This window comes from Pelmatolapia mariae, linkage group LG23 (assembly GCF_036321145.2).
Source record: "Pelmatolapia mariae isolate MD_Pm_ZW linkage group LG23, Pm_UMD_F_2, whole genome shotgun sequence".
Classification (NCBI taxonomy): Eukaryota; Metazoa; Chordata; class Actinopteri; order Cichliformes; family Cichlidae; genus Pelmatolapia; species Pelmatolapia mariae.
The window spans coordinates 17,337,351-17,363,664 of NC_086246.1; the positions used below are offsets into that span (position 1 = coordinate 17,337,351).

The 26,314-nt window shown below is 40.4% G+C and overlaps 1 protein-coding gene across 1 annotated transcript; it reads right to left on the reverse strand.

Annotated features, from left to right (window-relative positions):
* Window positions 1-792: 792 nt before the first annotated feature.
* Window positions 793-25,707, reverse strand: LOC134620056 (radixin-like). Its single transcript, XM_063465968.1, has 15 exons — window positions 25,524-25,707; window positions 22,980-23,073; window positions 11,825-11,908; window positions 11,351-11,446; window positions 9,440-9,562; window positions 9,104-9,255; window positions 8,793-8,876; window positions 8,413-8,559; window positions 6,944-7,040; window positions 6,685-6,848; window positions 6,190-6,320; window positions 5,600-5,760; window positions 5,342-5,434; window positions 4,501-4,737; window positions 793-3,479 (listed from the first exon to the last, which is right to left on the reverse strand). The coding sequence occupies exons 2-15, from the start codon at window positions 22,989-22,991 to the stop codon at window positions 3,315-3,317; spliced, it is 1,746 nt and encodes a 581-aa protein (XP_063322038.1). The 5' UTR covers window positions 22,992-23,073; window positions 25,524-25,707; the 3' UTR covers window positions 793-3,314.
* Window positions 25,708-26,314: the final 607 nt, after the last annotated feature.

Consider the following 26,314-nt stretch of genomic DNA (forward strand, 5'->3'; position numbering starts at 1 on the left):
ACAGACGTCTCCGAAAACGTCGGAGCGCTTTTGAAAATATGTGGTGTCTTGATAAACTGAGCAGATATTTGAGGTTTACACAGTTACATTCTCGCCTGAAAATATGTTAAACGTTTATTTTGCGACCCAGAAAGAATAATAAGAGTAATATTAAAACTAACTAGCTGCCGCCATTGTTGGAAACTGAGCTGGGCTGCGCTATGAATTCTGGGACAGAGCTACTTCTTCTTCTTCGGGGTTTAATGGCAGCTGGCATCCTTGTACACGCAGTGCTGCCATCTTCTGTTTCAGTCCGTTATTACACTCTTAAATCCTACTACTTATTTCTGCGTCTTTTGTGATCTTAAAAAGCTTCAAACGACGCGTCGACTATTAAATCAGTCGTCGACGATTTTGATAGTCGACGTAATCGTGACTAGTCGACTAATCGTGGCAGCCCTAATCTGATCCAAGTGTGCCACTATATATAATCACAAGTATGCAAAGTGACCAAAACACATGCTGAAAATTTAAAACTTTTATTTGTGAACCAATGAAATAGACCAAAATCCACTTCTGCCTTCTATCTTACGGAGTACTAACATGAACATAAGGATGAGGAAGGATGAGGAGGAGGGGGACTCCAAAACAAAAGCAAAGCAAAACATGACAGCTGGTGCCAGAGCAGGCGTCATCACAGACACTGGCTTCATTGGAGGGGACAGACGCGCCAATAACTGCTGCTGTGAAGAAAAACAGTCAAACTGAAGCCTTGTAGCATCGATGTGGGGGGGGGGGGGGGGGGGGGGGGGGGGGGGGGGGGGGATATGTCAGCAAGAGTTTTCCCCTCCAGTGAAGCTGGCCAATGCGCGATGCGTGCTGCTGCTTTACGGTCTTTGAACACATTACAAAAAAATATGGGCTGGAAGCACAGGATCATTTCTTTCACCCGCTATGGCAAACACAATAGTAACAACGGACACTGAAGTTAAACACAAAAGACAGGCTTATGTCATACAAATGTGTTACCGTCAAAACTCCAGGGCATTAAAAAAACAAAAACAAAACAAAACCCCCCCAAAAAACTACCTACACCAGCTGTCAAGTATAGCAATAACATACTATAAACATATTCATCATATTGTTAATAAAAAAGAACAAAAACAAAATAAAATTAATGTTTACTCATTTCAAAAATGCACCCTGGAACATGTTTCCCACACCACAAAAGGTGGACTCCATTTGTTGTCTTGTGTTGGATATTAATTGAAAGATTTCAGGGAATTTTTGACCTACCCTCTACTTGATTTCCATGAGTCATGATAGCGAGGTCTGTTTGCATTAAGAGCTTCCAGTAAATCATCTCTCAGTCCCATTATTCTGCTGCACATCCTGAAACTGTCTCCTTGAAGTTCACATTTTGGGCTTCTTTAACTCACGAGAGCCTTTTAAAACCTCTGGAGTTCACAGTGGTTCTGTGGACCGAGCCCACCATCGCCGACAGCTCGCCGCTTCTAAGAAGACCCTGAATGCTTCAATGGACCCTGGCAGACTGACCTACGCTCTGCACAGAGCACACCTTTATCAGCAGCATTTGTTCACTCATCTTCCTCATTTTTTGGGAGTTGTTTTGGGGGGGGGGAACAAAAAGCAATAAAAAAAACAAAACAAACAAACATCTGAGCAAGGCCAGGAGAAACTGCTGTGTAAAACTAGCTTGATATGTAAAAAATAACACTTTTCTAACCAGATTTCACATGAATCCTCAATATTTTCAAGCAATCGTAACCAAAATACAGCCAGAAAGTAACTGACAACACGTAGCCTGCCCGGGAGCAATGCCGCAAAATGTAACAGTAACCAAGTAAATTCATTTTTGTTCATTTTTTTCTAAATTTATTTTGGGAGGGAGGGAGCATCCTAAGTGTTTGACTGTCAGTCACCACTGTTATTATTACTGAGGTAGAGATTTGTCCCGAACTGAGACAGATGTTTTCATAAGCTCCCCAGCCAGAGAGGTGCCAGGCCTCAGCTTCCATACCTGAACACACACACACACACACACACACACACACACACACACACACACACACACACACACACACTTGGACAGACGGAGAAAAGGCTTGGATGCAGTGCGGTTCCTCTGCCTGTCCTTATTTTCGGTTCCTGGGATCCTCTGTGAGCTGGCAGGCAGAGAAAACCATCTATGGTGACTGGGAATGAAACACTGGGACGCAACGCCTACACTACCAATTAGCTTATCTTCACAATACTTTTAAGCTTGAGGGCGAGAGCTCAAAGTGGCACAAGTTGATATCCTATGACTTCTGTAAAACAAGAAAAACATTTTGTTTTTCCCTTTGTTACCTTTGCTACATTCGTTTGTCAAAACCTGCCATGTGACAAGTTGGGTGGCTCTTTCCCCTACGAGGGTCAGTTCAATTTTATTCACAGAAATATCTTATATCAAAAATTGCAATTACTGATTTTAGCCTGTAATGACACTATTAAAATACTGCAGTGTTATCTTTTTTTGTATAAACCTATAAATGTCATGTTTAAACTATAGTTTGACTTTAGTAAGTAGAGTTTAATTCTCTCTAACGACTTAGAGATGGTGAGAGTGTTAGCACATCTACCAGGTGATATGCTTCGACATGCTAATATAGAAGTGCTTTGACGCTGAATGAAAACAATGACCTAATTTGTCCCTAAACTCCAGTCCTTATTTGTAAACCTGGGGTTAAACCCGGCCTCAATGTGTTTGACAGACAACTAAAAAGATGGGCATCATCAATAAAACGAGTCAAACAAAAGCAGAGGGAAGAAACGTAAAAACAAGAAGAGGACAGAAAATCTTTTACCTGGAAACATAGAATCATACTAAAGCTTTGCATACAAAGTTTTCAAGCGAAAGAAGAAAAAACAACAACAACAAAAAATCGCTCTATGGCCATGTTTACCCAAAATTTAACAAAAAAAAAAAAAAAATTCCAATTGCTTCCATTTTTGGTTTTTACAGTTTCACTTCCCCCATTCGTGTAAGAGGTACAGATGATCTCTCCGACACGATAATTTGCTTGTTCAGAGTGGCATGTATCCAGCTCCACATCAGTGAGAAATCCAAACTCAGATAAGGAAGTGGAGCAGGACTTTGGCAAAATTGGATAAGATGATTTCTTGAGACAGCCTGGGTGTTGGGGGGTGTTGAGGGAGACTCGATAGGCTTACGAGGACGGAAGCGTCAGTTGTCCACGAAGAAAAAAAATCAAAAAAAAAAAAAATAATCAAGCAGCCGTTAAGGAGAGCGGGGTAACCCTGAGGTGCTGTTCTCACATAGACTCGAACTCGTCGATGCGCTGCTTCGTGTTGCCCTGTCGGATCTGCCGCAGAGTTTTGTATTTGTCTCGGCCTGCTTTCACGTTCTCGGCGTGCAGCACGTCGTTCTGGGTCTTCTTGGTGTCGTCTCTGGCTTCGGCCAACTCTGAACTCAACGTCTGTGAGAAGAGAAGAGAGGATAACAGGTTGAGGAGGGCGAAAGCACAGGAGGAGAAGATGCGACCAAAAAAATAATAATTAAAGCCAAGAGGACAGAAAATTGTCTGATGATCAGGGTGGCACAGACGTTGCAGACAAGACAAACGAAACAGGACGTGCGCGGAAGAGAAAACGGGATCACGCTCCATTTCAAAACTAAACATCTGATTGACGCAAAGCCACTTATCTTTAGCTTTTGGCTCCCTGTGCGCGATCTTTTGTCTTCACTGACAACTAAATCAAAAGTGTGTTTGTCTCTGCTTTATTGAAAACAACACATAAGCAGGGATCAGCAATGGTTGGACCAAAGTCTGTTCCTTCAGCAGTCGTCTTTGGAGGAAGCCGATACAAAGTGCAGGCCTGGGTGTGAGGTTCCTGCCTTTCTTTATGTAAAACTATTCTAATTCTTCTTGCATTAGCTTCAGTATTAGTCCTGGCCTATGCAGTAGCCAGGCTTCATAGCAGTCTTTGGAATTTACTTAACAATATAAAAAATATGATTAGGTTGGACATTATCTGTCTGATCACTTAATTTCTAGAAAGTCTGTTTTAAAGCCAGGCTGCAGTATAAGCCAGCACATCTCCTCCTGTAACAAGCAGGAGTTTAAAGAAGAACGGACACAGAAGTATGCCTCATCTTACCCTTATCTGCCATTTCTTGGCCCGTGTTTCTTCTTTGCAACAAAACTGCTGTTATAAATAACAATGAGATGATATTATTTTCTGTTTGTGTATCGCAAACCTCCTTTGGTTACATGAAACTAAAGCTTATTTTGTATATATAAGTTTGCTCTAAAATTAATCTGGCAATTTTTGGCTTTAGACTTCATTTCAGCGCAAGATGCACACCACAGTGGTGGAATTTCTTTATATAGGACTAGTTTTCATAAAGAGTAATATCAGGCTTCTTATGGAGGCTAAAACTGAACAACGGGTTGTCATTTTAACCCTGCCCTACAGGTTTTCACTTCTTGCTCCTACCTGCAGCTGCTGCTTGACCCTCTCATTCTTCTGTGCTTCAGTGACGCGAGCCTCTTCGCTGCGGAGGTCAACATGGCTGACGCCCTCATTGGAGAGCTCAGCGCTGGCCTCTGCGTGGTTCTCATCGTGTTCATCGTGCTCGTTCTCAGCATGACCGCCTGGAGGCGCTGGCACCACGGTCATGGCGGTCTTCAGCTCCTCCTTGGTTTTCTCCAGGTCCTGCTGGGCTGACAGAGCCTGCAGGTGGAGGCACGAGGAAGGAGAGATTAGGACAGAGACAGCTCACGGAGTCACGCTAGACAGGTGAGAGCAAAGGATGCCACAGAGAACAGCTGTGGTTAAAGATCTAGGCCATCAGACCAAAAATAATCAGAGTGGCATTAAGCATAATCTGCATGCATCATGAACTGACCCATCTATGCAAAACTGCATGATCATTTGGAAAAGAAACTCATTACAGGAAGGAGTTGGGGAAAGATTTAGATTAATTAAAAACACGTTTTTTAAAAATATGTAAATATTAACTAATGTTTAGTGAAGCCAATCAAAATGTAGACACCATCTCATTATGAGTGATGTGGAAGACAAGTGATGGGTATGCTGTATGGATCCATGTAAAATAGGATTCCCGATCACTCTAATCCTCCATCACAGTGGGTGTAGTAGTCCATACCATTTGACTTACAAATATTATGATGAGAAATATTAAAAATTAACCAATTTAATTCTTGTTTCAGTGTCCACTGCTGGGCAAAATTCAGTTACATCATGCACAAGTTGGAAAGTTTTCCACCTGTTTATTTCATCTGGTGTATGAAGTCATCAATGAAGTCTGCGTTACCTTGTGCTGCCACTCTGTGGCCTCATCCTCTTTCTTCCTCTTGGCGTCTTCTAGGAGAGAGATCTTTGCTGTGAATTCAGCCAGTTCAGAAGCCTGCAATGAAAGCAGTCCCTGCTGTTACTCATACAGAAGAATCTATGGCTTCAAACAATCCGAAATAATCAGACAGACACCAGAGCCTTGTAAGTGCAGGAGCATAAAGCATATACACATATGACAGTCTGGCACTGCTCCCAGCATCAGTCAAACAACACACACCAGTTGCTCTTGAGTCTTCTGCTGGTCTGCAGCCTGTCTGGCCAGCTCCGCCTTGGCCTCCTCGGCTGTTTGCCTCTCTCGCTCCAGCCGCTCAGCCTCCTCCCTCGCTTTCTTTCTTTCTTGCTCGAGCTCCATGGCGCGGCGAGTCTGTTCCTCAAGCTCTGTGGAAGAGCAGACGCGAACGTGTCATAAATAAGCTCCGATTTATGTTGTAAACATTCAGAGTCCAACCTCCGAATGAACTCTGGTGGTGGCAACTGAAGACTTTAATGTAAAACAGAAGCCACAAGAGCGCAACTTATGATTAATTAATTGTGTTTTGAAAGTTTCCCCTTATTTGAACTATTGAAAAAATGGGTTTCTAAATAAGTTTTCGTGTTTTTAATTTTAAAGAAAAGAAAATGAAAAATGAAAGCACAAAAGCTTTGCTCAATCTTTATATATTCTGGTCACACAAACATAATGAAAGATGTAATTGGTCTTGATCTAAAGCCCTAGAGAGATTCTCCAGTTTGACATACAGGAGGAAAGGAGGAAGTAAGAGCTACAGTAAGAAAACAGATGAGAGAATAAAAAAGAAAACGGGATACCTCTCTGAGCTTTCATCGTCTGCTCTTCAATCTGTTTCAGCCTCTCCATGAGCTCTTCTTTCTCACGCTCTATCCTTTCCTTCTCTTTCTCTGCATGCTCTCGCTTCTTCTTTTCATTCTCCAGCTGGGCCCTGAGAAGGTTGCAGATTACATGTTTCAGATCACTTTTTGTGCATATTTTAACTATGAAACATCTATTTTAATATAACTGTATATATACATAGATGAAGTACTCTCACCGTGATCTGAATAAAGTTAAATGAAGCTTCAGAATGAATACATGAACATGCCTCATTTTTGTGTAGCAGAGGAGACACTGCCCTCTAATGGAAATGCTCTGCTGTAGCAGTGACTCGTCATCAGTGTAAGCCTTGGTCTGATACAATTTTGTGCATTTGTTTTAATGGGAAAGTGATAATCAAGCTTTGTATAATGACATGGAACAAAAAAAAAAAAAATGTATGTGTATGTGGCCAAGTCATCCCTCTGCAGTACCTCTCCATCTGTTTGTGGTGCTTCTCCTCCCGGGCTTGAGCTTTCATCTGCTGCACCTCGATGGTGTCGGGCTTTCTTCTCCTCATGTACAACTCGTGGTTACCCATACACAATGCCAAAATGCGCTTGTTGATGCGCAGACGTGGGGCATAAAACACAAAGTCCTAAAGGCATGGATAAAAGAGAGCAAAACAGAAGCGTGTGAAGCATTTATATAAAGCTGAAGGATGAATATTTGTGGACTGAGTGCTACACTCACAGGTGCTTTCTTGTCGATGGGTTTGATGACAAACTTCTTGTCATTGAAAGAGATGTTTCGAATCTCACTCCAGGGGAATCCAATCTTTGGTGTCAATCTGGATGAAATATCAAAAAAACTGGTTAATTGTGCAGACTTTTAACAGCCTGTTAAAAGTAACCCTATACCATGTGGTATAAAATTCAGCCAGCAGATGGTGCCCAGTATAAACAGACCAGCTTACAGGAAATGATGACACTGAAGCGTCTTTCAGGTCTGTGTGAGAATAGCGGCAGTATCAGGTGTCACGCTCACTGGCTGACACTAATTCGAGTAGTAGTAGATGCTTTGTGAAGAGGTAATAATAAAGAAAAAAAGAAAAAAGAAAACAAAACAGAGAAAGTAAAGGGCAGTGAGGAAGCTGCAGCCAACAGAGAGAAAAAACTATGCTGTTATCTCACAATAGTCATTTTTTTTCCTTCACCCATCACCTGGACGAGAGAAGGAAGGCAGCTGTCGTGACCTCAGATAACATAAACAAAGGTGACGCAGAGAGTGAGAGGAAATGCTACAGGAGTAGTGATTAAATCTATCCTATCACAAAGAGGGGAAATAAATCTGACCAGAAGGGAACAGGAAAGACTACTACAATAGAGAGACAGACTTTCTCCACCTCTCACTTTTCAAAAATATCTTTGCTTCCTCTAAGCTTTTTGGACATTGTGCATGTCCTATTACTATTTATATCACACAGCTAGATACACTTGTGATGTATTTCCCCCCATAAAATACATCACAACTCTAACAACATCAGAGCTAAACAACCACTTGTTTAGAGGGGTCTGTCTGATTAAATCAAATTGATTTGAGTTTAACAGTATGTGCTCCGTGGGCCCATGAACCAAAATCCACTGGGTATATGAACCCTTTGTCAGTGAGTTTGGATTATTAAAGTTGTTGAAAATCTCTTAAATATATTAAATGCCACACTCAAGATTCAAACATTAGAAATATTATAATAATAAATATTAATAATTTTTTTTAAAAGCACCCCACTACATGTTTCCAGAGTGGGTTGCACAGTTGTTCCTGTCAGCTAAGCTTCTAGAAAATCTGACATTTTTTTTCCATTTCATATTTAATTCAATACGAGTTTTTGATCTTGTGATGAGGCTGTGTAACACAGCAGGTATACCAGGCGCGTCGACACACATCTATCAGTTGTTATGATTGTGACACACTGTGTAGTAACGCCTCCAACTGCTCACTGTTCAAGGCTGTTGCTGTTTAGCAACCAACTGCAAACCGCAGCTCTGAGGCTCTTTGTCTGTGTGAGGAGATTCATGCAAAAACTTCCACTTGGTAACATCAAAATGCTGGCCTCATACTGAGATTAAAAAAACAAACAAAAAACATAAGCACTACCAGACTAATAGCTGTAGAATTAGTCAGAAAATTAGTTTTTTCCAAGGATTATGTATATTCCTTACTTGTCCTCGTGTTCGTAGATGTTGAGTCCAAGAGCATCCACGCCCAGCCATAGCTGTGTGCCCTTCTTGTTTTTAATCTCAAAGTAGTTGACTCCATACATCTCCAAGTCCTGGGCGATTTTAAGATACTCCATCATTGAGTCCTCTCTAGATTAGAGAAAAAGAGGCATTATATTATATTATATTATGTTTATAAATTTAACACAATCACATATTCAAAACAATAGCATTCAGTTAGCGTACATTTTCTTCTAGAAGAAGAAAAAAAGCACACATTCGAATTTAAGTTAAGTGGGTTTAAATCTTTGGTACTTTATGGCAAATCCAAACATGTCTACTGTCTACAAAGGGTTTCATCGTGATAAAGGTCTGACACACACCTGAGCATTCCTCTGTGTTCTTCGTGCCAGGTCTGTATCCTGTCCTCCCATTGCTCCTTAGTCAGCTTGTGCTGCTCCAGGACTCTACACACACACACACACACACACACACGCACACACACACACAAAATGACGTTCATCTGAAGGAATGTCAAACAGCACAGAATTGCTTCCTCAAAGAGGAAATCATAAATACTCCAGCAGGCAAAGATATACATATTGAAAAATGAAAGTCAAAATCCAGTTACTCTGGCTGACACCAGGATCATATATATATGTAAAAAATGCTAAACTTTATGTGAAATGCCTACCTCTGAGGGAGCAGTCTGTCATGAGTAAGGTACCCAGCCTTGTGCACCTCTTTGTTGTAGTCTCCATACTTGGCCTGGACAGCGTATGAAGCCAGCAACACAGCCGTTTCTGGGGGACAGTAGTTCTCATCATTCAGGATGGCCTCTTTCACCTGGCAGAAAATGTGTGAGTGACTTTAAATTTACTCAACAGTGTAAGATTTAGTTAGCACTTATGCTGAGAACAGAGCAAGCTAAATAATAGTAACATAAAAATGTGATATTTTGAGGTTTTGAAAATAACTGAAAAACTAATTATTTGCTAAAAGTGTTGATGTCCTGAGTGTGTGGAGTTACCTGCAAGAAGAAGAGTCTCTGGGTGATCTCCTGGATTAGTTCCTCTGAGACATCTTCAGGGAAGAACTTGGCTCTGAACTTAAACTGCAGAGGACTCTCTTTCTTTACATCTTGCTGGGTCACCTGGATTAAAAAAAAAAAAAAAAAAAAAGCTCCATTAAGTACTGGAATTTTTTTGTAATGCACACTTGGAAATGTAGAGACACACTGTAATAGCAGGGGTGCTAGGACTGGGGATTGTTTTGGGGTGAGTGAGAGAAGAAGCCTGTTGAAAGACCACATCTGAGGCTTCAGTACCACAGTATTTCTTCTAGGCAAATACCAGACAAACAATAGACACAGACACTGGAGGAAACACGAAAGTGAGAGCTAAAAAGAAAGACCCCGACAAACAATTTAAGAAAATCAGTTGAAGTCCACGTGCTTAAATTAATAATAATATTAATAATGGAATTTTTGTTTTAAGCTTCTCCATCAATCCATCTTCTTCCCCTTATCTGGGGCCAGGTCCCGGGGGCAGCAGCCTAAGCAGAGAAGCCCAGACCCCCACCTCCCGTCCACCTCCTCTAGCCATTCTGTGGGAACACCAAAGGGTTACCAGGCCAGCTGAGAGATATAATCTCTCCATCGTGTTCTGGTTCTGCTGTGGGGTCTCCTCCCGGTGGGACATGCCCAGAACACCTCAGCCAGGAGGCATCCTAGTCAGATGCCCGAACCACCTCAACTGGCTCCTTTCGATTAGGAGGAGCAGTGGCTCTACTCTGATCCCTTCCCGGATGGCCAAAATCCTCACCCTATCCCTAACGGAGAGGCCAGCCATCGTTCGGAGAAAGGCCATTTCCGACACTTGTATCTGCGATCTTGTTCTTTCGGTCACTACCCAAAGCTTGTGATTAGGGCTGGGCCATATCATACCGTTCACAGTAATACCAGTATAATGTTGGGCAACGATAAGAAAATGAAATATCGCGATAGAATATGGGTAAAACGCGCATGCGCAGTGCCTTTGTTTTCATACGCACATGGCGGAAAATGCATGGCGGCGACGGAGAATGAGAAGAGCGAAAGCGGATCGTTGAATGAAACAGATGAACCAGAATTGGTTTGTAAAAATGCTGCAACTTCAGTGGTGTGGAACTGGTTTAGCTTTCGTCCGTCAGATACACAACAAAGCACTATTTTTGGTAGAGCATGCTAGCGGGGCCGTCGTTATTACCGTGTTTTTTGGAAAATACGGCACACTTAAAATCAATCCTTTGATTTTTCTGAAAATCGACAGTGCCCCTTATAATCCCGTGTGCCTTATGTATGAACTCTGGTTGCGTTTACTGACCTCGAAACAATTTTATGTGCTACACGGCGCTCGAAAATCTGTCAAATGTTTCAGTACGACTTTGCTAAGCTATGAACCTGCACCGCTTGATGGATTGTCGGAGCATTACGGCTATCGTAGGCAGCAGCCTCGCGGAGTGATACGTACTGTGCTTCAACATAATATTACCGTATTGTGTGTGTATAACCTCTTTTTAAGTTTTGTGGATATTATACGTGTTTATGCTGAGGATATGTCGACCAGTTTCCACTGGAAATGCCTTTTGGTTAAACTGTCAGCAAGGATTTTGCATTTGCACTGTTACATTTTTATATAACTTTAATGCACATAAAAAACATCTGCTTGTTTAAGTGAAAATACATTGATGTTTTGGTTTTTTTGCACTAACAAAGTTGTGGAGTCGTAAAGTATTTTGTTTAGTGTCAATTATATCGTCAGTTATATCGTTATCGCAAATTTTCAAATGTATATCGTGATAAATATTTTTGGTCATATCGCCCTGCTCTACTTGTGATGATAGGTGAGGGTAGGGACATAGACCAAGCTTCTACTTTCCCACAAAACAAAGTGATGCTTACCTTTTTATTGAGTTTCAGCCATGTGATGTAGCCTTTACTGTCCACATACTGTAGTCCAAAGAACCACACCTCTCGCAGGCCCACAGTCTTTACCACCTAAAAGCAGAAAAAAAGAAAAATGGATTTTCACAGTTTATCCTTCCTTTAGATAGCATTTTTTTTGATGTCTGAGAAGTACAAATCTGTGATCTGTGGTAAGTGGTAGAGACATTTAAGAGAGAAGGGAGCCGACTGTTAGAACTTAAAGAAATCATATTTATCTTCTGCCTGTTTAACAAATTGTTATAGGGAGCGTTTTTGATTTCAGTTCTTATTATTCTGGCACTGACTAAACTCTTTCTGAAGGCACCAAAAATTCCTGTGCTGGGAGGTGGGGACTGACAGTATAAGAATACAGGAAACAAAGTGTCAACTTCTCAAGCACCCACACTCCTACGTGCCAGGTTTCTGTCCTCAAAATACTTTTTTGCTCACCTGGTCAAACAGCTGTTTTCCTGTGGTATTTGGCTGGATTGCAAACTCCAGCTCTGCATCCATAGTGGTCACACGGACATTGATCTAGGGGGGAAAAAAAAAAAAGAAAAAAAGGGGAGGAAGCTCACTTTGCTTGCAAATATTATACAAGTGAAGACATGAAAATAAGTTGCAATTATTCATGTGTGCGTGTTATTCCCTTTTTTCTGCTCCTGTTTTAGGCAGTTAAATACCACTTAAACCTATAAGTTTGAACAAATACTTTAACTGCAAGAACAGGTCAAGAAATCCCTAAAGAACAATTTTTTAAGCGTGTTATGGACAGATGAGATTCAGAGGAACTCGTGAAGCAGTAGGGACGTCGGAACAAAAAGCATATCTATCTATATTTATCCAATCAACCAGTCTTCTGAAAGACAGCTTCTTCAAACTGTTGTACAAAATAAAGTGTGCAACATTCAAAGAATTTATGCACTTTATGCGCACGCTTCATCTCATGTGCCTGACTATGCCACTAGTCTAAACTAGTCAGCAAAGCAATCGAATGATAACTTGATCCACTTGCGCTCATGATTTAAATCCTACTGAAAACTTGTGCTACCATCTTAAGTGAGAGATTCACACTAAGGGAAAACTGTACACTACTTTAAACAGATGGAAGTTGAATACTGGTTGTGATAAAGTGAGGTGGCTCACAAAACACTGAGGCAATACTGGCAAAAAGTATTTTTTATACAACCTTTACTTTTCACACAATAGTTATGGTTCTCTTAGAATACAGGATGTGGTGCACTGCATGTATGCACCAGTACTACTGACAGCTCATGTCAAGTGCTGCTGTCCAACTTTTCCTCAGTTGCGCAAAAATATTCCAGGAAATTGCAGAATTTCTACAGAGGACAATAGAAGAACATTTTCCCCCATATGTGGGCAATGTGTCAGATCCTTTCAATCCTACCCTCTCAGCACTCTGCCAGTGAGTGAAGCCACACTTTTTCAAGGCAAAGACCTCTGTTGGGGTGGAGCAGAGGATAAAACTCAGTCATTGGCTGTTCCTCTTTAAGCAGCACTGGCAGTAGGCCTAGAAGCAGCTGATGGCACAGAACAGAGCGGGGTTGACCTCCGTGGCATCTGACATCCTTCCTCCCACACCTACTCATACATTGAGCCGTGCATTGCCTCAGTGGTAGTTAACAGGACGAGAAGAGAGATGGAGGAAAACACAGAGTAGAGAGGAAGACGAGAAGCAAGCTGAGAGGCGGGGTGCAAAAAGCAAAGTTTAGCAAGAGCGTGAAGGGAGGAGAGAAAAAAAGAGCGGGGCTATAAAGCGCAACAGGAAGTTTGAGAGATGATCTGGGGTATACTCCCTTTGAGATTAAATTACAGCGTTGTTGCTGTAGATGAGAAGAAGAAGAAGAAGAAACTGAGGGAATGAACCATCCTTTTCCTCTCAGTAATTATATATAAAACCTCAGGAATGCTTACTTTGCATTCCTTTTTCTCCCCTCTTGTTTTTGACACACTCTCCTGCCTTCATCTTTTTCACTCAATATCCCTGCAATGAATAATCCATGAAACCAGCACATAACTGGACCCCCACATGAAACTCAGCCCATAATGTATCTTGCTGGATCACCTCATTAATTACCCAATAAATACTGCAGGACATGCCCGCAATATAGATATCTTGCATGATGTTTTTTTGTTTACGTTTTGTTGCACTAAAACACAAATTTAGTCTGCTTTGCACTGAAATTTTACTTGGTTGTTGCTAAAGATGCATTCAAGGAGGATTTTGCATATGTATGCAGAATCCTCTGGCTTCTACTGCCACAATTAGGCGATAACGTATCTAAAAGCTGCTTGACAACCACAATTAAACAACAAAAACTAAAGGAGCATGTGCTACCGACTTCCAGGGGTCAGACCAGTAAAACATGCAAATCACAGTGAGATTGCTTATTGCTGTACAAACAGGTGGAATTTCAAATCCAGCCTTCAAAAATTCTTGTGTGGAGTGAAAAGTCTTTACCACTACTATCCGAGACTACAGATGAAACATGGACTTGACTATGTTTAGTGACTGAAATACGGAGATTCAGTTAAGATTATAAGTTCACAAATCACATCCATCCTTTTCTTCTTTTGTGGTTGTGGCTTGAAATTTATGGAACGTGAAATGTTTGTGCTGCAGTTCATTGAGTTTTCTATCGACACCGGGGGAAGTGTTTGCAGTCCAAAATACAAAATCCATCACGAGAGGGAAGAGAAAAAAAACAAAAAAAACAAATAGACTCCAACAAGCTGAGAACACAGCTCAGTTCAATTTCATTTATATAGCAGTAAATCACAACAACAGTCACCTCGACTTCCTTGAGGCGACTGTTGCCGAGTCTCTCAGCTGGCTTGGGAAGCTAGACTACACTGATGACCATTTACATATTAGGGCACAGGAGGGTAACAATAAGACAAGGAAGGAAGACACCAGAAACACATGTTTACCAGAATAAAGCAGAAAATGACCCAAAACATGAATTAAGAGGGGGGATAACACAGGAAATACTGAAGGGATTAGCAGAATTCTAAAGTTCCAATTAGTAGCTAGAACAAAACAACAACCAGGCAAAAATAAGAAACGTGAAATCTAGTGAAATCTACACAGAGCACTTAAAAATAAGAATATCAAACTAAAAGATCAGTATTTTAATAGGAGAATATGGAGGGATTCAGGGATGCTTTATGAATGGGGTCACTATGGGAACTTGACACCAATGGCTGGGATCCAATAACATAAGCTACTTATGACACCACAACCCTGTCAACATTTCAATGTAGACACTAAGGATAATATTACATGAAACAGGGGCTACTGATATCCAGCTCTTTACCTTGCTTGGCTTTGCTTAGATGCAGATACTTCAAACAATAGTCGATGTTGGTAAGGTTACTTTTAAAATGTATTCCACTACAGATTACATGCCGCAAAATGTATTTTGTAACGTATTCCGTTACGTTACTCAATGAGAGTAACGTATTCGGAGTACTTTGGATTACTTGATAGATTGATTGATTGATATACCTTTATTAGTCCCACAAGGGGAAATTTCATGTTAAGGCTGCCGACCCATTGCACGCAATGGCGGCGCCATCTTACCCTCCGACCATACATACATTACACAAAAACATCACATGGGGAAGACAGGTCAGAGAGGTATAACAATGGAAAATGCACCACATGAGGAAAGATAAGGAGAAAAAAATAACTCCCCCCAGACTGAGCTCCAATAGGGAGATCAGTTTGAGAACAGAAAAAATGATATATTATCAAGCTTTTTACAACTACATGAATGTACTATGGCTGTGTGATTTATTACTATTACTGAAGGTTACTCGCCATACCAATACCAACTAGATTTTTTAAATCTTAATATGAGTAACAGTAGGTTGACATTAGGTAAAGCTGCACTATTTGCAGCGATCTCGTATAGAAAACTATTCCGCGCGTATATAAAACAGGTCCGCGGCTCCGAACCGTAGTAAAGGGACCTCTGGCTAATACGTCGGGTTCCGTGTCGGGGTCGTAGCTGAAAACTAGCTTTACTTTGTTGTCTGGGTCAACTTTGCTAGCGAGACACAGAGAGAGGCATTGAAAGGCTGCTCCAACGGAACTTATTGTTTCGGAGGAAAACACGAACACAGTGTACAGTCGAGTCTTAATAGCTTACTTACAACTGGGCTACACTGCCCGTGAGGCTACATTCTTTAGGGCTATGCCTGTAACATTCTGCCTATTGCATTCATATTAGGGCTGCCACAAACGATTATTTTGATAGTCGACTAGTCACCGATTATTTTTGCAATTAGTCGACTAATCAGATCATGCATCCATTGGACGTAAAACGTACAGCTTATTGCACCAGCAGCATCTGCTCTTATATAACTATCATTAGCTTACAGCTTTAAGTGTTTAAGGTATGTGCTAACTAAAAATAAAGACAAGATGATAGTTTATTAAATTTTAATGAAATTTGCAGATTGTTTCGGTGAAGTTTAATAAACTCCTTGCTATCTAAAATGTAACGGGACACCGGAGTATATTCTCGAGCATCTCACACTTCTGATAACCAGTTGTCTGCTTGACATTTATTCAGCTGTGTAAAAACTATAACTTTAACCTCAGCCAAACCGATTTACTCAGGAACAAATAAAATACTAAAAAAAAAAGCCAAACAGTAACATTTTAAGTTATCTAAGTGACTTATATATGTTTAACCTGAGTAGCGAAAGACGGCGGTGGGTTTGAAAACGATTTGCCGGGAGTCCGGTGTTCTCACGGGCTCTAGTGAGTCTTGCCCCCTATCGAGCTAGTGGGTAACAGACGTGTCCGAAAACGTCGGAGCGCTTTTGAAAATATGTGGTGTCTTGATAAACTGAGCAGATATTTGAGGTTTGCACAGTTACATTCTCGCCTGGAAATATGTTAAACGTTTATTTTGTGACCCAGAAAGAATAATAAGAGTAATATTAAAACTAACTAGCTGCCGCCATTGTTGGAAACTGAGCTGGGCTGCGCTATGAATTCTGGGACAGAGCTACTTCTTCTTCTTCGGGGTTTAACGGCAGCTGGCATCCTTGTACATGCAGTGCTGCCATCTTCTGTTTCAGTCCGTTATTACACTCTTAAATCCTACTACTTATTTCTGCGTCTTTTGGGATCTTACAAAGCTTCAAACGACGCGTCGACTATTAAATCAGTCGTCGACGATTTTGATAGTCGACGTAATCGTGACTAGTCGACTAATCGTGGCAGCCCTAATTCATATTAAATAATTTTTTGAACAATAATTAAAAAAAAATAATAATTTCTTCATGTCATTATGCGGGCTGCAAGTAGAGGTGACATGGGCTGTGAGATTGAGACACAGGCATTAGAGCCTCTTAATGCGTGTTTTGTTTGGGTTTCCACCAGCGTGGAATTACCAAAAAAAGAGGGGACAGCCTAACATATGAAACAGGAAAAGACCGCCGTGTAATCCATTTATTGAATACCACATTTTTAAACGGTAACTGTAACGGAATAGTTACTCATATTTTGCATTTTAAATACGTAACGCCGATACATGTATTCCATTACTCCCCAACACTGACAATAGTAACAGACTGAAGATAACTCAATTTTAAAACAAATTAATGTGGACATACTGAGGTTAAGAGTTTTAAAAGATGAAAAAGAAACAAGAACACTCACTGATTTTTTTGATGTACTGTTTACTTCTGTGTGCCTGTCGATCTGATCTCCCTTATAAAATAACCTTTGTATAACAATAACCTCTTCCTGTTACTGAACATCAATTGCATTTGGATAACTGTAACTAACTAGTTAGGTAACATTTGGATCTACTCTTGCAGGTGCACAGATCTAGCCACAAACAAGGTAACCACAGCAACATAATCTATGCATTGTTCACTGAATATAGACTTTGTGTTGATTTCACTGCCTTGGTGACTTTGTAAGAAAAGTTATACAGAATGTAGTGCTAAGTTTGAGTTTCCAAAGGACTGGAATAGACTGTGAGTTCTCCTCTGTTTGTGTGGGGCCCGCCATCAGCCACGATAGAGCCAACCTTTGTGCTACGTGTGTGTGTGTCAAAACATAGCAAACCCACAGGGCGGAAAGAGGTGGAATCCTTTATGGACCAGACGGTTAGTTAATCCTGTCTCTCGTACAGAGCGGGGGGGGGGGGGGGGGGGGGGGGGACAGCAACATGCCAAAGCAATGACACAGCTAATCAGACACTGACAACTGACATGCCTTGAAGGAGTGACTTTTGCAAGCCTGTCCTTAAACAACACTATTTGGTGACACAAGACACGCTGACTGGGCAACCTGACAATCCTTAAAAGGACCAAATTTCTCTCCTTAAAAGGACAGTGTTAGCCATTTGATGAAAGACCTGGAATGGGAATAAATTCCAAAAAAAGGACATATTTAAAAAATTAGCAGGTTTATCCAACTTTAGCAGGAAAAAAACCCCCATCAACACAACAATCCAGGTACTCAATTCCATCACACTGCCATAAGAGAATGCCTTGCAAGCATGTGAACTGACAGGCCTTGAAAGTTCCTAAAAGCACAACATAAACACTAAAATTAGTATGACACTGGATATCCTCTTGATGAGTCAAGTTCCAGTTGGAGCACTGGCCCGACATGTCTCAGAAGCAGTTCCAACATCTAGCGGAAAGATTTTAGAAGCTTCCAGTAAATGTTATACCAGAAGTACTAATACTCTCTTCATTCCTTCTTTTCACTTCTCTTTGTTACTACTGACCTAAAAATATTAACTACTAGTTTTACTTGTTTAAGAGGAGCCAATAATGAAATAAATGATAAACTGGCACACTGACACTAGCTTTAACCTCAGTGAACAGCGTCCTTCTGCACAGATGGACAGAGAAAGATCTGCCTGAGGTTGGACAGCAAAATCTTGTGGAACAATGTTGGCTAAAGATTTTCTTATTCAGGAAGAAAGGGGGAAAACAAAACAAAAAAAGTGGCTTAAGTGGTCTAGAAAATTGAAAAATGTATATAATTGGAAGTAAAGTGTGGTGATCACTGTTGTGATTTCCCCATTAAAAAACAACAACAAAAAGATCCAAAAATCAATCTGTAATCCAATCATGAAAACTGACTACCTTTCCAGATATCAGAACAGGCAAATATACAAGTCAAGAAATCAGCTGGGAGTAACCAGCTGATTGTGGTGGACTGTAGTTTGCCATCTTCTTTACTTTCCCTCAGACCTAATCAGTTGTGTCAAAAAAGTCACAATGCTTATGGTCCATACTGAGACCAAGATTATTTGACAGAATAATTCAGCTTTTGGGAAAATTGTACAAATATTTAACTTGACTCATATTTATTGAAAGTTGACTGAACATGACAACCTCACAACCTGGTGGGGAATCAATTTAGAAAGGTGTGCACTCAAAGACAAGCAGGAGCATGAGCTGTGAAACAGACCGCATCACAATAATCATTTTACTTCGATTAATATGATTTAGTCATAACTGAAAGTGTAACAATTTTATCAATTGCACTGCGCTGCTTTTGCTCTCATCTATAAAAACTAATGAGCACACATGATCAGACTGGCTGCTCAATACAGAGCAGAGAGGCTCAAATTACAACACACATACAGAGAGTGTGATTAACTGCTGAGGACATGCTATTAATAAGCACACCTGAGTGCTGCTATAATATAATACAGACACCAATATTTACCACTGTATCTTGTTAAGTTTACAAATTGTGAAGAATCCTAGAGCTCTATCATTAGTGTTTTGTTTAAAGGGAGATGCCATTTTGGGATGTTTCTAAATCCTCCTCTCAATTTCAATTGCAAAGACAAGTTCTCACTCAAATGGGCCCCTTGTTAAATGTGCAGCTGTTTAGTAACTGTAAGCTGTTTAGAGGAGCTTTGCTGAGAGGCCTTAAGACACACACATCAATCAGTAGAGCCGCTAATCTGGCCTGCTGGGCTCCGAGCAACTGTCTGTCCCTCTGATTAACCTCCCCTGCAGAGTGAGGCAGTCCTCAACAGAGGAGTGGAAGGAGGCGTGAGAGCGGATAAAGAATCAAAACTACCTGCAAACAACAACATTATTGCTTTGGGGGAAGAGAAGGTGAATGTTGTGTTGGAAGTATTGTTTATTCATTCATTGTACGAAAGAGTGAGAAACTTGAGAAAATACAATAGAGGGAAAATAAAAGCTGGACCTTACCCTACTTATTATTGACCTAGCACAGTTTCAGAAATAACTGCCATCTGTGCCAAACGTGCCTGAAAACACATTAGTAAAAATGAAAGACTCCTTTGCTGGTTCTGCTCATCTTAATTTGATTGTAATACTGGGATTTCAAATTGAAATAGGGTCAGCATCAATTTCAAAAGTCTTAATTAAGCCAACCAATTAAAGTCCAAAAGTTTCAAAGTGCTGTTATCACAGTTTTTCCAGCACCAACTCCAGGGTTTACAATACTCCAGTGTATGTGGCAGTATCACAAGCCTAGCCGCCAGTCAGGCATACGCTAAGCCATTGCGGGGCTGGTGTTAGTGTTATTGGTGTCTTCATGAAAAGTGGTTCACTAGTTTGTGAAATACATTCCAGGCAATTTAACACAAGAGTCTATTAGGACTGACTTATTTTTTCCAGCTAGCCTCAAACTGGCTACACCATGAACTACAGCTTTTGGTACTTATATATATATATATATATATATATATATATATATATATATATATATCCTCTTGTCATAACCCCCCTTGCTTTCCAACCTCTTAAAATTCCTAAAGAGTATCTCATGAGGACCACAAATTCCTGCTTCCCACATTTACAAATTATTCCCCATCCTTCTGACTGCTTCCTCTCCTGACAGCCCCTTAGCAGTCTGATTATATTTTCCTCTTAAATCTCTGCTCCTCACTGTGACAGAGCCAGGATGTTGACGTAGACTGGGCCCCCCAAAGTATATAGCAGGCCACCTCTTCAGCAAACAGGAAAACAGCTACAAGCTAGGAAACCAGCAAGGGCCCTCTTCCTTTCCCCTCATGATTACCCTGCCCCCAGCACAAAGAGTACACCAGGCAGAGAGAGTAGGATATAGGTGTCATTGGAACTGGGAGTGGGCGATATATCGAATATACTCGATGTATCGCAAGTTTTTTAACATATGATGGTTAAAATGTCTTTATCGTAACCATTGAGTATAAACTGCCACCGCAATATTCCCCAAACCGGAATATTTTTTATCATCTTCTGGCATACAAGCATGCGTGTTTAAATACTACCAGATAGGGGAAAAAAAAAATATGATGACAGCGGGAGTTTCAGACGAACGACAGAATGAGACTCACTTTCGTTTGGATTTCACAAGGAAGATGTTGAACAAAATGCGGTAATATGCAAAACATGTTGTAAAACTATTGCAGCAAAAGGTAGCAGTACCATGAATTTAATCCACCAGCTGAAAAGTCCTCCACTGCAAAATTAAGACTGTTTTAAACTCGGCATGTCAACGTCCCCTCACACACCAAAGAAAACGTTAAATAAACCAGCTGTGATACCCGTGACTGTTCTTTGTCAGTCGTTTTTATAGTCACCGTCTAAACTTGTGTTTCTGTCATTTGAGGTTATCGCATTTTTTATTTTACAATTTTTATATGTTATGATATTTCAATTCATTCTAAATTTTTCTATTTAAAGTAGAAAAAAAAGTTGAATGAATGATTTGAATACCAGTGCAATTTTGGGAACTATATAGTGAATAATAACATTTGTTTTTGGAGGTTATTTAAACATACCGTCATATATATCATGTATTGTGATATAACCAGAAAATATTGTGATATTAGATGTTCCTCATATCGCCCAATTAGGGCTGAGTATAAGGATACTTAACCCAATTCATGATCAGTTAATCACCAAATAGCTAAATTAAAAATAGCTATATTAACCGATCAATGATTCTTCAATTACCATAAACCTCACTTGGAGCCTTGGTGCATTTTCTTAAAAACACTGTGTCAACTTTATCACTAAAAGTAACTTAATGGGGCGTCCACATGGGTGACTGTAAAAGCCTTACTGTGAACAAAAACATTTGTTTCCGTTTTAAAATAAACTTTGAAAATCTGCAGAGTCCTGTGACTGAAAATGTACTCTCTTCTAAGTCAGCCAACGCTGTCACTGACCCTTGCAAATATTTTTAAGCTTGCGTATGAATACTGACATTCAGATATAAGAGACTGTTCCAAAAGGTTTTTATGTCATACACTAGTCCCAGAGGAGGTCATGTCTGATGGACCCTGCTTTTGTTTCCTCTGTTTATTATGTCAGCGCTTCCCTGCGACAAGCTGCACTTTCTCTGTCAGATATTGTCTTTGACACAAACGTCACTCTCAGCAAAGTTGGCATGCTGTCCCAGAAGCCGTTTTTGGGATTTTGCCCTGGTGACTCAGGGGACGAGAGGGGGAAGTGAAGGATGACATCAGTGCCTGGCTGTCCTTTTTTTGTATCTTCCTAACTCACCCAAGGACACACACAAACACCCACTGCCTAAAGAGGCAGACAAGAGATGTGTTTCACTTGTGGGACGGCCTGGAACTCGTTGCCATTTCCTTGGAAAGTTTCTGATGCAATCTTCAGCAACTGGATTTTGATTTTTGTCCAAGCAAGACACAGAATGCAAATTTAGTCGAATTAGGCAACTAAAAATACAAATTACACAGTATACCTGCCATAAATCCCTTACTGTGCAGGGAAGACCACAGGGTTGGACACTGATTGGATGCCAAAACACTGGATAAATAAATACACTGATAAAAATTATTAAAAACGCCACGGAAAAACAGAAGTGAAACTGAAAGTCAACTTTTCTCTGACAGTTACTACATGAATAGTTTGTCAACACTTAGAATAAGGGTGACGGCTGTCTCATGACTTGGTCCAGTGTTGAGTAAACCTGCATCATTGGTGGGTAGACTACCTAAAAGTGGCATAACTCGGCATCGTTTAATATCCCCAGACTACTTCCTGCTCTTGCCAAGTCTGTTCATGATGGAAAAGCAGCAACGGTGAGAAGCAGACAGCCATGAAGGGACTGCATCAAATTGGTTTTGTTTTGGCGTTGTTCACATCCTAGGAGTCTGGCATTCTCTCCACCCTTTAAGCAACAATGGCAGCAGTGTTGCAGTTGTGAGGCCTGTGGGCCAGGCAGTTCACTTCACACTCTGGCTGTTGTTTACTTGAAAGAGGCGTATGAGGAGTGGGAGCAGCCATGGGGATGAAACTGCCACTTTCCAGATTGTTCAAAATGAGGATTTCGGTAGCAGAGCATGCCGACTGTTATGACAACTCACGAGCAGCTCTAAAGAGTCGGTTTACATGAGCAGAACTAGGAGGGAAGAAAAACAAGCCACTTTCACGTGCCTGATTCATATCATACTTCCTGAACCAGCCACATTATGTCCACCAAACAATCAGATTTAAGTGGCAAAAAAATAAGCAGATTTTCTGGCTTCTTCCCCTAACGCTGCATTACTGTAATAATCTGTAGACAAAAGCAGCTTGAAGTTTACAGTCAGTTCCTTACCGGCTTAGGCATCTTTGCTTCCTCTCCTCCTTAAACCCAACAGCTGAGAGGAAAAACCCGTCACAGGACGGCAGAAAGACCTTTACCACAGGACCTGAAAAAAAGAAGAAAACATTTTGTAACATAAGTCCCCAGTGTTCATGGGTGAAGCCAGAGACATTATTATAAAGAGCTATTGATTCCAGTCACAGAAGACCAAATCTAGAACAAGGAAGCATGTAGACCTATTTGCACTGACGCATGACGTTATCATCCCAGTCTAGCTGTAGGAATTTGCGCTTATTGATTTTTTCGGTTAACCCTATACATAAAGTAAAGTACGTAAGTAGCCTGGGTTTTGCCCAGTGATCTCACAGGATGAGCCAGAGACCTATGCAGCACTAGAGGGTTAAACAGGCCTTTGTGGGTGGTGGCCAGACTGTATATAATGTCACATAAAGTCAACGTAAGGGTCTTAAGCATTTTCCTTTTATATTTTGGCCATTTGATAACAATGGCAACAATGGTTAAAAATATTTTCATCACATTCCTGGTGATTTCCCTTTGTTTAAAAAAGGCCCAAATCTCTTTAAGCGGCACCAAAATTATTATGGATAAAAAACCCTAAAATAAAAGTTATGGCCTTCTCACTATTCATTTATACAAGAGTTTCAGCTTGATTGGAGGGGTTGCAAAAATGGCTTCAGTGTAACCAGGCTGATTTCTACAAAACTTCTAAGCAACTGGTGTCTGAGCACAGTATTTATTTTATTGTTTTTGGTATTCTGTAACTCAACAATCTGACAAGAAACACTACCATTTAATTTCAGCAAACATCTGTTACATTTAGCCAACAATATTTCCTAAATGTGCCAAATTAATATAATGAGAACAAGATTATTCTGACAAGCTCTAAATTTAGGCCTGTGGATGACAAATCTGTACATCAGAAAAAGCAGAAATAACAACCAAAGGAAAGCACTGAAAAACACTGAAAGGAATTGTATTGCTAAATCTGTTAATGACAACAAGCCACAAAACCCCCAAAACAGCCATAGGCACAGTGATGCGGTTTTCCATTCAATCACAACATGCAAAACCACTTTTCTTAAGTGTACATACGTTAACTATTGCAGAAGTGCAGTGAGAACACTACTTTAAACAATTCTGCAGGAGAGAAGGCTGTAAGACAATCGAGACATTATGCTGCGACGCATAAAATAAAAGAGGTTTACATGACAAAGGCCATGCACTCTCATGTCAAAAGAACTGATAGGACAAAGAAATATGCCAATCAACAGTTTTCTTGCTGACATCCAAGAGTGATCATTTTCAGATGGCGAACTACAGAGGGCCCCATCCATTCATAACCAGATTGCTTTACTTTTTTTCTACTATGGACTGCAGAAAACAAAGCAGGGGAGGCACAATGTAAAGCAATGTGTCACAGCACCAGGTATACTTTACTAGAAACACAAGCCTGAAATAGTATGGTAATGACCCATGATGAACTTAAATAGGATAGGGAAAACATCCAACTCAAGAGTTTCTGTCGTGTGAATCACACGTAGGAGTTTCAGTATGGTTTAATGGTATGAAGCTAAACTTCGTAAAGTTTAATAATGCAACACCCCAGCCTGACTGAATGGAGAACTGTGCATCACGACTGACATAAGCTTGCTAAACGCCATTTAACACAAACGGAGAGCAGCCAGGTGTCTGGCATGGGTTTAAAAATACTTTTAGCAGCCATTACATTTTAGTCTCAGCTATTTTGTAGTGCCAGTTCAGGATACAAATCGACTAGTACCACCACTCTTCTCAGTTTTGGAAATTAAAGAAATTATTAGGAACAATGATAGTTTCCATATACAACTGTAATCGTGCGATACGTCTGCTTTACAGAATGTGCAATATAAAAATAAGAATTTGTAAAACCCACTGAACATCGGAGCTTTAGCGTTTGTAGTCCTCATAAAGTGAAACCCACTTGTAGCTTGTGAGCAATTAGCTTTACCCGCCGAGAGTTGTTGGCTTCCGTTACGTTGAACTATAACCAAAATTTAACGCCTAAAATATTGGCTACACAAGTGTTGCACAACGGAAAAAATAAGTCAGAGGCGTTAAATCCCAATTTTAAAAATTTTTCTTAAAGGAACACTAACGTTAGTCACTACATCCCCCCCAAAATGGTCTTCATGAAGCCCAAAGTTTGCGCGTTGAAAGACTGACATTATCAAGCTAGTGGGTGTAGTCCGTATAACGGGACGAGCCTAGCCGACGGTTGCCTCGCTTGCGCTCGTGAAGTTTTAACGCCTTAAAAAATGTTAGCCCTCATTTATTCGCCACACTTGCCACTAAAATGAATAAATATAAAACAAATATCTTAACAAATTCCGACTTAAGACTACGTAAAGCAGAGTGGGGTGCGTTTACACACAGTTTAAGGGGCACAACTTGACAGAAGTCGGCCCTTCTGTGACACATGAATCGGTCGAACACGAGGAAATCCGCTGCATCAAAGTTGAAGAGAAGCTCCTCTCTTTTTGGGGAGAGGCAACTCACCGGGGGACGATGTCTGTCTTTAATTTGATAGAAGAGCCTCGTATCTTCAACTGTAGCAAAATATTTACGATGAAAAATGCCTTTTTACTCCGGGTGCTTGTCTCTCAGTGCGTCTGCCGTTATAAATTCCCGCAGACATGGAAAAACCCTTCAAGTCTAAACCATAAGGCGATTTGGGGGGGAGTCGGTGTAGAGCCAGCCAGAATAAAGTAACACAACTTCCGGTCTTAACTATAAAAATAAAAGCATCGAGCGGTTCACTACATAGTTAACTGGGCAATATTATCATAAGGCGGTTTACATCTGTCGATCCTTTACAGTTTGTAAACATACTCTTAGATTGATATCTTCCGTACCTTTGCATATAAAACAGCCAACATCTTTCACATTGCAATGATCCTGAATATTTAATACTTATTTTAAACTTAAGTTTTATTGTTTTCTTTATTATTTTTACTCTATTGTTTGATTAGATTTTTTTTAAAGCATGAGTCTGTACATTATTTTTTTCTAGACATAATGTGCTTTCCCTTTTTTGTTTCTGTAGTTTCCTGTCATATAGCTAAATTTAGCTGACAGAAACAAGGGGAAAACCACAACAAAATAATGAAGAAAACATGACTAAAAACAGAAGCAGTAATTAATAGTTAATAGCGGGACTAAATCAACCCCCCACAGTCATTTTCCCTAATGTATCCATACAAGTGTTTCCAGAAAATTTTAATATGTAAGAGAATTAGGTAGCCTGCAGACCACTTTCAGCCCTTCAGCTCGAACTTTATTTTGAAGAA